The following is a 12,958-nucleotide window of genomic DNA, read 5'->3' as shown; positions in this document are numbered from 1 at the left end:
ATAGTTGAGACACAGGTGTCACAGAACAACTAGGAACTGAGATTAATGGAAACGAAATGTTTTGCTTTAATCAGAAAGACTGTTAAAAATATTGACAACTCATGTGACCTAGGTAATGACCAATCAAAACCAATGCCAGGCATAAATAGCTGGTATTGTCCGACTGGTGAATATCATACAAATTAAAGTCTGCCCTGGGTCTAATATCCCCCCAGTATAATCCCCATTAAATGAGGATGGTTTCTGAAGGCGTCTTGGAAGCTCTGAAAGCCTATCGAGGAGAGACCACGTGAAGGAAACTAGGAACACCTCCTTTACTGTTTCCCCAGTGCTGTCCACCCCTAGAGTTGCCCTGCGTCCCACACCATCCCTCTCTGCAGCAGACTAGCCAAGGGGAAAGACAGCAGTCAAGTTCCATGAATGCTGCTGGGTTAAGATTGTATCATTTCAAGGCAGACAGATATTTAGTCATTCCCAGACACTTTGGTTTATTCCTTCTGGAATTTCTTTTCTCCTTTCCTGTAAGCAGAATTTTCATAAACAACTTGGCCACCCTGAGTCTGGTAACTCATGACCTGAATTCTGTCCTCAGGTGATTAAGAAGAAATATCCAACTGATGGATCTGAAATTGTGCTGCTGACGGATGGGGAAGATAACACTATAAGCGGGTGCTTTAACGAGGTCAAACAAAGTGGTGCCATCATCCACACAGTCGCCTTGGGGCCCTCTGCGGCTCGAGAACTAGAGGAACTGTCCAAAATGACAGGTGAGGGATGATTTGCTGAGACCCCCAGTATTGTCTCTCCTACTGGACTGTGAGCTCCAGTGAACTGGGGAGTGGGGGAAAGATGGGATGGAGAGAGATAAGATAACCTAATTGGCCAACTAGCCACCCTTACCCCCAAATGACTATTTGAATGGACTCTGCTCATTTATTTTAAAGTTTTGGATCTAGGACTAGGGCAGCCTGGAGAAGAGAGAACTAGCACAGCACTCTAGTGAGGACTTAAGACCTTCTTCCTGGGCCAAGAACCACTCCCTTCCAGTGGCAGCTGGCCAAGAGACCCAGAGGAGACAGATGACAAGCCACTAACTACATAACACCATGGCACAAGTGCTACACTAGCAACAGAAAGTACAATAAAGCACAAATAAGGGAGCCTTCAACTTTACCTGGAGAAGAAGCGTTCAAGAAACAAGAGGAGTAGCAAGGAAGGGCAAAGAGTCTGTTAAACAAGGCAAAAGATCACTCCCAAAATAGAATACAATGCAGTTTCTTCATAAAACCTTAACGTATTGCGCGTCTAACTCCCATACACAGTCAGATGGTTAAAATAGATTCCATATGTTACCAGCTTCTTTAGCAGAGTAGGTGAACACATTTTTTTCCTTTTTTAACTTAGGGATAATATTGTGGATCTCAATTATCATACTGAGTTGCCTTCTGAGGCCACTAAAATGCCAGAGCTGTGTATTCCTAACACTACCTGTCCTAGACTGGGTTTCTTAGAAGCAGAGCCTGAGACAGGGATTTGGGTGCATGCAATTTATAGGGGAGAGAGTGCTCAGGAGAAAAGGAAGGAGGAAAGGATAGGGCCAAGGAAGGAGCTAAGCACCGATGCAGACGTAGTCAGAGTCTAACTGCGCCCCCAGGGGACTCTGGAATTGAAAGTGCATCACAGACTTGTCTTCACCTTGAGGCAGGAGGGTGGCCTTTTGCACCATTGTGTCTATCAGTCTTTGACTGTGGACTGTCAGAACAGGGCAGATGAGAGGGGCATGTTATTTCTCTAGGCAGGGTGGCCCCTTTTAGTAAGACAATTATCTGGAAGGCAGATAAGAGGAGGCAGCTATAAGCCAACGCCTAGAGCAGCTAGGAAGAGATGCACTTGGCTGGGTACGGAGATGTGGGTGGGGCATCAACAGCCTTACTGAAATTATTTCCTTAACTTCAGATGGAATCATAATAGTTAAAAAGTGCTTTCACATCAACTAACTTAGTGACACCTATTCTAAATAGCCCAAGACTGCCTGGCCTGGTGTAAAATCCTGTTTTTATGATATACTACTCTGTAACTGTCCCTTTGTCCACTGTTGTTTCTTGCTGTTGTCACATATCTGTCTTTCCTCATTTAGAAGAAAACTCTAAAGCCAGGTTTGTTAGAATTATGTTTCAAAGAAGAGTAAATGAATAGTCTTGGAGTACGTCTTAATGAATTCTCTCATGTAAAAGTGCAGGACCTTTAATATGTAGATTTCATGACATAAGTTTATACCATAAATTGATATCAAATCATATCAGAGATTCATGGCTGCTTTGCAGATAGTTGAAGTAACCAGGTGACTGAGATGTTGCTGAAGCTATTATGTACTAAGATTTAAAAATTAGTGGCTGGGTCTGGTGGCTCACTCCTATAATCCCAGAATTTGGGGAGGCCAAGGCAGGTGGATTCATTGAGCCCAGGAGTTCAAGACCAGCCTGAGCAACATGGCGAAACTCATCTCTAAAAAAAAAAAAAAAAATACAAAAATTAGCCAGACATGGTGGTATATGCCTATAATCCCAGCTATTTGGGGGCTGAGGTAGGAAGATCACTCGAGCCTGGGAGGTGGGTTGTAGTGAGCCAAGATCATGCCACTGTACTCCGCCCTGGGCAACAGAGCAAGAGCCTGTCTCAGAAAAAAAATAAGTAAGTTAAAATAGTATCAAAGTCTGAGTTAATGTAGGCACCTATTTGATGTTCATCTATTTATACTTTAATAACACAATGGGATATTTATTTTGTATATTCTCCAAACAACAGCTAAAATGTTGCAGATATTTGCTTTCTGGTAAGTAATTTCTGAAAATGTATTGCATTTTAGGAGGTTTACAGACATATGCTTCAGATCAAGTTCAGAACAATGGCCTCATTGATGCTTTTGGAGCCCTTTCATCAGGAAATGGAGCTGTCTCTCAGCGCTCCATCCAGGTTGGAGTTCTTAATCTTAGTTTTTCATATTTACACATAATCATAGCCAAGATGAAGAATTTAATGGCTAAAAGTTTTAAGTTTTACGCTCTTCTGGTACTGAATTAAAATTAAAATAGAAGGTCCAGCCTGATAGACATTATTCCTAAAATGCAACACTACTCATTTAAACAAGGCAATTAGTGTTTACTTGTTTGGAAGCAATACCAAGTGACTTCCTCATAGAAATCAGCAGATAAAATGTCGTAGGTCCAAGAATTCTTTTTTAACATCTCTACACAAGCAACTAGAGCAATGTACTTGGCTCAGAATTTTCTTCAGAGTAGATCATCTCAATTACAAATTTTCTGGGACAAGTGTCCAGGGATTACTTGTTTTATTTTTCCATTACATCAAATTTCTGATGTTTGCCAAGATTTACATATAATGGACAGAAAGTGCTTTGTACTGTAAAAAACCAGCGGTGTCAGTCCAGACCCCTGGATCTTGGCCCTAGGTCTGTCATTAACTATGTGACCTGGGCAATGAACTTCACCTCTGTGGACTTTCATTTCTCCACTAGGTATAGACCAGAAAACTTCCAATGGCCCATCTGGTTCTAAAATTTCAGGAAAAACCAAATTGCCTTTCAAAAGTCTTGGGACTATCAAGAAAAAAGAAAAAAATGCATTTTTTAAATGCTTTTTTTAAGTAATTGCAGAAATTATTCACGTTAATTTTTAAACTAGAGAGAGTGAACAATCAGCATTCACACTGTTGTGAATTATAATTTTTACGATGAAAGTTCAGATAAAGGTAAAGGAATATCGTAATGTCAAAGCCTAATAATTACAGATTTTGAAACCATAGGCTTTCTGGCTTATCAATGGAGCATTTATTCAATCTAGAAAGACACCAATTATATCCATCTGGGTTATGCTGGTTCAGATTTAGAAAATTAAACTCAAGGGCCTGGTTTGGGAAAATGGAGGAATGTGTCCTAGAAAAGTAATTAAAGTGATAAAAGGACAAGTTCACATTTAGGAAATTTCTGCCTGTGATTTTTGTATTTAAGAAACTTAACAGAGAGAGAGCGAGAGAGATGGAGAAATGAGCAAGACTCATTCACCAGCATGCCACAAGAACCAGGTCTAATCGCGCTTTACTTTCTCCACATGCCAGCTTGTAATCTACCTGTGAAACTAGGAAATCTGGCTCCATGACCAGCCCAGTCTGTCTTCTAATAGGTGCTAACTTTGAGACAATAACTACCTAGGAGATAATCCTCAAAATCACATTTTCTATAACAGTCTTCCCTACGTCACTCCCTGCTCTGCAGCTCCCTCATCTATTCCAAACAAGTTGGCCTTGGCTTACTTCATTTATCTCCATGGGGCCTGCAATTACTCCCTGACCTAGCAATTAGGTAATTCAGACAATTTCACCCACAATGTGTGGATGTCACACATACCCACAATGTGTGGGTGTCACACATACCCACAATGTGTGGGTGTCACACATACCCACAATGTGTGGGTGTCACACATACCCACAATGTATGGGTGTGATGAATGTCAAAGGATTGATAGAAATAAAATCCTATAGGAGATCAGAGGAAAAGGGGAAATTTTTTACAACTGGTAAATGAGATGGACAGCAGAGAAAACTTTATGGAGAAAGTAAAATTTGAATTTTGAAGGATGAGTAAGGCTTAGACAAATAGAGAAGACTAAGAAGGCTTAGATAAATGGAGAAGACAAACGTAAAGCCTTCTAGGAAAAGTAAAGAGTATGATGATAAAGTCAAAGAGTCAGGGATTCACAAGGATATTTTGGGGAAGTGGTCTTGTTTGGGTGGAGGAAGGGAAATTGTGGAAGCTAAGGCTAGACAGATAACTTAGAACTGCATCATAATTGCTCCTAACACCAAATCAAGGACTCAGGCATCACTGAAGTCTTTTTGATGGGGCACTGGGAAGACAGGGGCAGAAGGGAAAAGACCATGTGATGGGAGCTGTATTCTCCAGAAAGTAAGAGCTGTTTTTCTTAACAGCTTGAGAGTAAGGGATCAACCCTCCAGAACAGCCAGTGGATGAATGGCACAGTGATCGTGGACAGCTCAGTGGGAAAGGACACTTTGTTTCTTGTCACCTGGACAACACAGCCTCCCCAAATCCTTCTCTGGGATCCCAGTGGACAGAAGCAAGATGGCTTTGTAGTGGACAAAAACACCAAAATGGCCTTCCTCCAAATCCCAGGCATTGCTAAGGTATGGAGTCAGCTTTTTTTGTTTCTCATAATTCAACAAGATAAAATAAAGCTTTCACAGTATAGTTGTAGCATTTTAAATGTTGGCGGTTGCTAAAAGGAGAGTCAGTATTGAATCAAAGAGAGAACAAGGAAAAAAGTCTCCATCCAATGAAAATCACTCAGTATGCCAGCAAGTAAACAGAAAGGAAATAGGTGATATTTTGTCCAGGTACTAAATGGAGAACCTTCAAATTACATAGTAATCAAGATGCAAAATGATCCTCGACGTTTTGGGATCACAAAAACGATTTGCTTTATCTCAGAGACTCGTCTCTTATAAAAACAAAGCAACAATAAGCATACAGCTTTCAGACCTCACCATCCCCCTGACACCCCCCGTGGAATTTTCTTGACAATGGGAACGATATAGTTAGTTTAAACACACTGAAGCTCCCCGTGGCTGACAGAGTATCAAACATGCACACCTCTTCTTAGATATGCTTCCAACATGCTTGTATCAGAGGCTTTTCCTGTACGTGACACTGAAGTCAGGTCTGTGTCACCTGAAGTTATTCATTGGAAATGTTTACATGTGTTTTGGTTCAGGTTGGCACTTGGAAATACAGCCTGCAAGCAAGCTCACAAACCTTGACTCTGACTGTCACGTCCCGTGCATCCAGTGCTACCCTGTCTCCAATTACAGTGACTTCCAAAATGAACAAGGACACTGGCAAATTCCCCAGCCCTATGATAGTTTATGCAAATATTCGCCAAGGAGCCGCTCCGATTCTCAGGGCCAGTGTCACAGCCCTGATTGAATCAGAGAATGGAAAAACAGTTACCTTGGAACTACTGGATAATGGAGCAGGTAATCACCCAAGAAATTGGAAAGTATATATTTCTTTTTCCAAGAAGCAACCAGGGAATGCCAAGAGGGCACAGTCTGGTGAGGGCAGTTAGACAGGCAAGGCAGAACAGCACTGGGGTCTGGTTGGGAGAGTTCTCCATTTCCCCACAATTCCTACATTTCAAAATGCTGGAAAATATGAAGGCTTCTGCAAGGCCCAAAACACATTAATGGCTCAAGCTCAATGGATTCAGAGTCTCTAGGGAGTTGTCATAGGGTATTCCACAAACCCCAAAAAAAGAAAAAGAGGAAAATTCATAACTATATTGTGGTAGGTGCTTTGTATATACACATACGTACACACACATATGTGTACGTATGTATATATACACAAATGCATACATATAAAGACATATATAATCTTTGTTTTTACAATATCTTCACTGAGGCTTTCACATTTAGAAAGCAGCAGACATAGATTCAAGCACAGTCCTATATGGTTCCTGCATCTATGCAGATTCTATATTAACTTGCCCCAAAAGTGAAACTTCTGCCCCTTATTCTTGTCTTTAAGAAGTCTATCAGGGAGAGAGAGAAAGAGAATTCTACATTTCTTTTTAGAAAAAAACATGTCTTCTTACTGTGAAGCAAGTAACTTTACTAGAATGAATCCTGTGAATGAATTTCCCACCTAAATCTACCCTGGGGAGAAGTCATGAAGTTTATTAAATAACCATACAACATTTTTTTCCTCCACAGTTACATATAGCAGTTTAATTTAGTTCAACAGATACTTATTGACTAGTTACCTTGTGCTATGTTGGGTGTAACAAAGAAACAATATCATCTTAGATTTCATTAAAAAAGTCAACAATTCAAGAAGACAGAATGTATACCTAAAACCACACACACTACACACACAGTGATAAAAGAAGCAAGCCTCACCCTCAACACACCAAAATCTTAAGGCCTCTTGGAGCTAATGCTGAATTTCTTGTTGCTTTGAAAATTCTTAGCCTACATATGAGTTGGAAATATACAAATACCCTCCCAGTTACCTTTAGGATATTTATTAATTCCTTCATTCTTTATCAAGGTGCTGATGCTGCTAAGGATGACGGTGTCTACTCAAGGTATTTCACAACTTATGACACGAATGGTAGATACAGTGTAAAAGTGCGGGCTCTGGGAGGAGTTAACCCAGTCAGACGGAGAGCGATACCCCAGCAGAGTGGAGTAATGTACATACCTGGCTGGATTGAGAATGGTAAGTGATCTGTAATAACACACCTGGCTTGTGCAAAAGGATTGGTTTCAAGAGGAAACTATTAAGCCTGTGGGGCAGAATGGTGCATGATTAAATCAGGGTTTCTCAACCTTGGCACTACTAAGATTTTGAGCCAGACAATTCTTTGTTGTGGAGGGCTATCCTGCACTTGTGGGATGTTTAGTAGCATCCTTAACCTCTATCCATTATTTGTCAATAGCAATTCCCTAGTCATGACAATCAAAAATGTCTCCATATGTCATCCACTGTCCCTTAGGGGGGCAAACTAGCCCCCAGCTGAAAATCACTAGATAGAACACAGCTTTTGACTGCCTCACTTCAAAGCCCAGCCCTCTATCAAATACAGTATTTTGTGTAATCTTTTTGTGCTTCACTCTCCTCAGTTGTAAAATAAGGATAATAATGGCAGCTACCCGATAGTATGGTCACAAAGAATAAATAACACATCTAACAAACTGTTACTGGTAAATAGTATTTAATAAAGATTTTATCATTATTTTAAAAACATTTTTAATGAAGTTCTTTCCATTGAAGCATTTCTAATTTATCCTAATGAATCATTTAAACAGAATTTAAAAAGCAATAATTTAGGGTTTGTTATCTACATCAATATCATTATCCAAGTCCACTGTCTGTCTTTTCTCTTTTCTCCTCCTGCTCAGACCAGGGAGCATAGTAGATGAATTTCACGCGGGCCAGCACACTGAGCCCACGTGTAAGCAGGTGAGAAAATTATGTCCATGAAACAGACAGTCCCATACCACTTTTGGTTACAAACACTTGCCCTGGACTAGAGAAGGAGTTGAGACCAAGTTTGTGTCCCAGTGGGTTCCCAGACTAGTTTTCCATCAATCTCCACCCTGTCCTGGGCAGGCTTTTTCTTGATGTTGGTGTGGGGGAAGGGGAAGAGCTCCTCTGTCATCTTTACTTGGCTGTGTGCTTAGTGAAGAGAAGATTCAGAGACACATGGTGTCCCTCACGCAGAGGTGATAATAGAGGGGAAATGTTTTAAAAGATGCCACTGCCTTTTTTCTTTTTTTTCTTTTTTTTTAGACAGTCTTGCTTGTCGCCAGGCTGGAGTGCAGTGGCGTGATCTCAGCTTACTGCAACCTCTGCCTCCCGGGTTCAAGTGATTCTCCTGCCTCAGCCTCCCGAGTAGCTGGGACTACAGGTGCATGCCACCATGCCCAGCTAAGTTTTGTATTTTTAGTAGAGACAGGGTTTCACCATGTTGACCAGGATGGTCTTGATCTCTTGACCTTGTGATCTGCCCACCTCGGACTCCCAAAGTGCTGGGATTACAAGCGTGAGCCACTGCGCCCAGCCAATGCCACTGCTTTTTGAGTTAGGGGAAGGAGGCAGAAGGGGACTGGTTAAGTGACTAAGTCTAGCCTTATCACAGCATTTTACTTACAGTAATACATTTCATTCTTGTAAGTATCCATTTTTAAAGATGGGGAAACAGAAGCTAGAGAGGTTATGGGTTCATATAACTAATAGTGTTAGTGCCTGGCATAACAGTAGGCCATGTTCTTCCCTCTATCCCTCGATAAGCCTTAATGGCAGTCTCTACTGGTGCTTTCAATATGAACCCTGAACCTGCTAGAGCATTCACTTCATCTTTGCCAAAGACCAGATTAATGGGTATGAAGATTAAATGGTGTTTAACAGATAAAAATTTTATAAAGAGGTAGAGTTTATGAGAAAACAAATTCTAAGTAATGCCATGTTAGGATCTTATGAGATATTTTTATTGAAAAGAAAAGAGAACTTGAGAACTCTATAGATTGAACAGACCAGGGTATTTTTTAAATTCCAGGATTACTTTTATACCTATCTTTGACAAGAATGTGAATGAAATTGGAATTACTACAATAACTAGATTCCTATGCATTTACTAAGAAAATCAGAAGTCTTTCAAAAGCACAAAATTTTGGAACCTCTAACATAAAACATTTCATTAAAAACTGAAATTTAATAAGAAACATGAAACACAAACATGGAGAAAGTGAAAGAAATATGCATAAACAATCAAGGCATTCTTGAAGGTCCAGTTGATTAGTTGCCAAATAAATAGGAAAGATAATGAAACCCACACTATTATTTAGGTGGAAGACATTTCTTGAGGCAGTCTGAGGTTTAAAACAAAGTTAGTATTTAGGCCGGGCACAGTGGCTCACTCTTGTAATCCCAGTACTTTGGGAGGCCGAGGCAGGTGGATCACCTGAGGTCAAGAGTTCGAGACCACCCTGGCCAACATGGTAAAACCCCATCTCTACTAAAAATACAAAAAATAGCTCGGTGTGGTGGCACATGCCTGTAATCCCAGCTACTCAGGAGGCTGAGGCAGGAGAATCCCCTGAACCCGGGAGTCAGAGGTGGTAGTGAGCTGAGATCACGCCATTGCACTCCAGCCTGGATGATAAGAGCGAAACTTCGTCTCAAAAACAAAAACGAAAGAAAGGAAGGGAAGGGAGAGGAGAGGAGAGGACAGGACAGGACAGGAAAGGAAAGGAAAGGAAAGGAAAAACAGAGGTAGTATTGAAACTGATCTTGCGGAAAGACAAGATCAGGATGGGCAAAGAGATGGGAAAAGAAGCAATTTCAGGACAAATGTCATGAAAATAAATTCCAAAAGGTTATTCCACTAAATATCCAGGAAATATCTTAAGAGATCAAAAGCTGTGATTCTCTGTTTGCTCTTTTCCCTCTGATGAAACCGTATTTGGGGTCTTGTCTCCAAATATTTAAAATTAATTCTGTGTGCGGAAGGAAAGAAGCAGAAGTGGGGAATAGGAAGAGGGTGATCTGATAATAAAACAGACGGAGATATCACCATTTAGTGATGTTACTTACCATATTTTGCATAATTTTTTTAATGCAGATGAAATACAATGGAATCCACCAAGACCTGAAATTGAGGACGATGTTCAACGCAAGCAAGTATGTTTCAGCAGAACATCCTCGGGAGGCTCATTTGTGGCTTCTGGTGTCCCAAATGCTCCCATACCTGATCTCTTCCCACCTTGCCAAATCACCGACCTGAAGGCGGAAATTCACGGGTACAGTCTCATTAATCTGACTTGGACAGCTCCTGGGGATGATTATGACCATGGAACAGGTAAGCTGAACCTGGTGTGGACCCTGTAAAGGAGTTTACCAGCCAAGCAGAGGAGCAGAAGCGGGTGAGGCAGGCAGCCGTGTTCTGATGCTTGGGGGCAGAAAGCAAGAGGGATCTTGCTGGTCCTTTGAAATGAGGGATAAATGTATTTAAAGAAGAGAGATTTAAAACCTGAAAAACTGGTATACTTTGGGAGTAAGAGGTTTCAGCCAGGAAAGGTAAACCTCACTTAGTTTCTGAAACCTTGCCAAACTGTCCTTTGACAAACTCCATTTTCTGGGGAACAGTGACTCCTGGGGAAGAACTGGGAATACAGCATAGATGTCTATAGAGCAGAGCTCTTTTGGAAGGAACCTCAGGTCCTACCAGACTTTCTCTTTCAAAGTGTAGTCTGTGGGCTACAGCATGCGGATACCATAAACACTTATTAGAAAGTGTTTTCAGATCTGCATTTTCAGATCCCTGGGTGATTTGTACACACATTACAGTTTGAGAAGCACTGGTGCAAACTCTCTCTATAAACAATAAAATAATAAACAGTTTTTAAACAACCTCTTCTTTCTGCCAGGCACTATGCCCAGAAATGCTGACCGAGGCTTTAAGTCATGCCCAATCCAGTTTTACGCTTATCACTGTGTCATTATATACAAAGAAGAATGTAAAAGAGATAGTGACCCTTGTAAATAGGACCATTGGTTCATTTATTTGGGAATCTTATGGGGTGATGATATAATTTCTAATAGACTTTTAAAGCTTTTAAAATATTTTTTAAAGTTCTACAGCTTAGGAAGTTTCTTTAGGATTTCAGAATTGAAGTCACATTCTTCTTTTTTCTTTTTAGCTCAAAAGTATATCATTCGAATAAGTACAAGTATTCTTGATCTCAGAGATAAGTTCAATGAATCTCTTCAAGTGAATACTACTGCTCTCATCCCAAAGGAAGCCAACTCTGAGGAAGTCTTTTTGTTTAAACCAGAAAACATTACTTTTGAAAATGGCACAGATCTTTTCATTGCTATTCAGGCTGTTGATAAGGTCGATCTAAAATCAGAAATATCCAACATTGCACGAGTATCTTTGTTTATTCCTCCACAGACTCCGCCAGAGACACCTAGTCCTGATGAAACGTCTGCACCTTGTCCTAATATTAGTATCAACAGCACCATTCCTGGCATTCACATTTTAAAAATTATGTGGAAGTGGATAGGAGAACTGCAGCTGTCAATAGGCTAGGGCTGAATTTTTGTGAGATAAATAAAATAAATCATTCATCTTTTTTTTTTTTTTTTTTGATTATAAAATGTTCTAAAATGTATTTTAGATTTCCTGTAGGGGGCGATATATTAAATGTATTTCCTGTAGGGGGCGATATACTAAATGTATTTTAGACTTCCTGTAGGGGGCGATAAAATAAAATGCTGAACAACTGGGTATATATGCATAAAAACTATCCATTCAAATCCAAAAATTTAATAATCATTGAGTCTTTTATTAATGAATTTGAATACTAGAAAGAAACAGGGCTTGCATCAATAAATGGAAGAATGTTTTTATTTGTTTTAAGGAGCTTTGCCCCTTAAAAACAACATGCAATTGCGTAAATCTAACAGAGTTGCTAAAAGTTGTTTGGTTTCTTTTGGTGAAGAAAAGATCAAACTAAATTATTTAAATATAAAAGTCATGACTTGTTATATAGGGGTTTTGGACCAGCATCACCAGGAACATGTCTTATTTTCTCTAAATTTGAGCAATGATGGTGCATTTAAGGAAGTGATGGCATTGAAGAAAGAAAGAACAGCATAATGAAAGTTCTCTAGGCACAGAAATGAATGTTATGTGCATGAAATTACAAGAGTTAGCGATGCTTTAAGCCATGGCAGTGGGGATGAGGTGGGAAAGGTAGCTTTAGGCCAGGTGTGAAGGGAAATTGATTGAGAAAAAAATATTTATTGTGTACTTTGTCCAAGGGCCCAACTAATGCCTTATATGCATTACTTTATTTAATGTAATTCAATTCTTTCAACAAATGTACACCAGCTGCTTATTGTTTTCCAGGCCAATGCTAGGTTCTAAGGATAGAAAGATAAGTAAGCATTGGCCTTTTTCCTGTACACTAAAAAGAGCATTTGAGGATTTATTTTTGAAGTCAGGAGGCAGATAATGCTCAGAGATATGCTTGAGAAGGGGGTCTTGGAGAATCACATGAAGGCCTTAATAAGCGTGAGAAAGGCCGGTAGCATGACAGATGAAAGGTGAAGGAGAAGAGGAAAAAGGGCTGCAAGTGTAGGCCTAGCAGTATGGCAGGCCTCGTGAAGGACTAGTCACAGATTCCAGTGCCTGCAGGAGTAGATATTCCTGTGAAAATTGTTTCGAGTTCTCAGTTATTAGCACAATGAGTTCAAGATGTGGGTGGCTCTCCTTCTGATTGAAAACAAAATATCTAGCATATCATTTTTGTGTCAACCCAAATTTCTTTATGTGTAGACTTTTCTTATTTCAAA

The 12,958-nt window shown here is 40.1% G+C and overlaps 1 protein-coding gene across 1 annotated transcript in view; it reads left to right on the top strand.

Annotated features, from left to right (window-relative positions):
* The window catches only part of LOC105541187 (calcium-activated chloride channel regulator 1), a 33,755-nt gene extending 21,838 nt beyond the window's left edge, over positions 1-11,917 (top strand). The window contains exons 9-15 of the mRNA XM_011982101.1: positions 593-767; positions 2,867-2,973; positions 5,005-5,220; positions 5,808-6,069; positions 7,145-7,315; positions 10,221-10,457; positions 11,299-11,917. Of these exons, the coding sequence (XP_011837491.1) occupies positions 593-767; positions 2,867-2,973; positions 5,005-5,220; positions 5,808-6,069; positions 7,145-7,315; positions 10,221-10,457; positions 11,299-11,690 (1,560 nt within the window). The 3' untranslated portion in view covers positions 11,691-11,917. The remainder of the gene's footprint in view (positions 1-592; positions 768-2,866; positions 2,974-5,004; positions 5,221-5,807; positions 6,070-7,144; positions 7,316-10,220; positions 10,458-11,298) is intronic.
* The last annotated feature ends 1,041 nt before the right edge of the window (positions 11,918-12,958 follow it).

The sequence above is a fragment of the Mandrillus leucophaeus genome, unplaced genomic scaffold (genome assembly GCF_000951045.1).
Source record: "Mandrillus leucophaeus isolate KB7577 unplaced genomic scaffold, Mleu.le_1.0 Scaffold235, whole genome shotgun sequence".
NCBI classification, from domain to species: Eukaryota; Metazoa; Chordata; class Mammalia; order Primates; family Cercopithecidae; genus Mandrillus; species Mandrillus leucophaeus.
The sequence above is the reverse complement of the archived record's forward strand: the minus strand, read 5'-3'. Positions and strand labels throughout refer to the sequence as shown.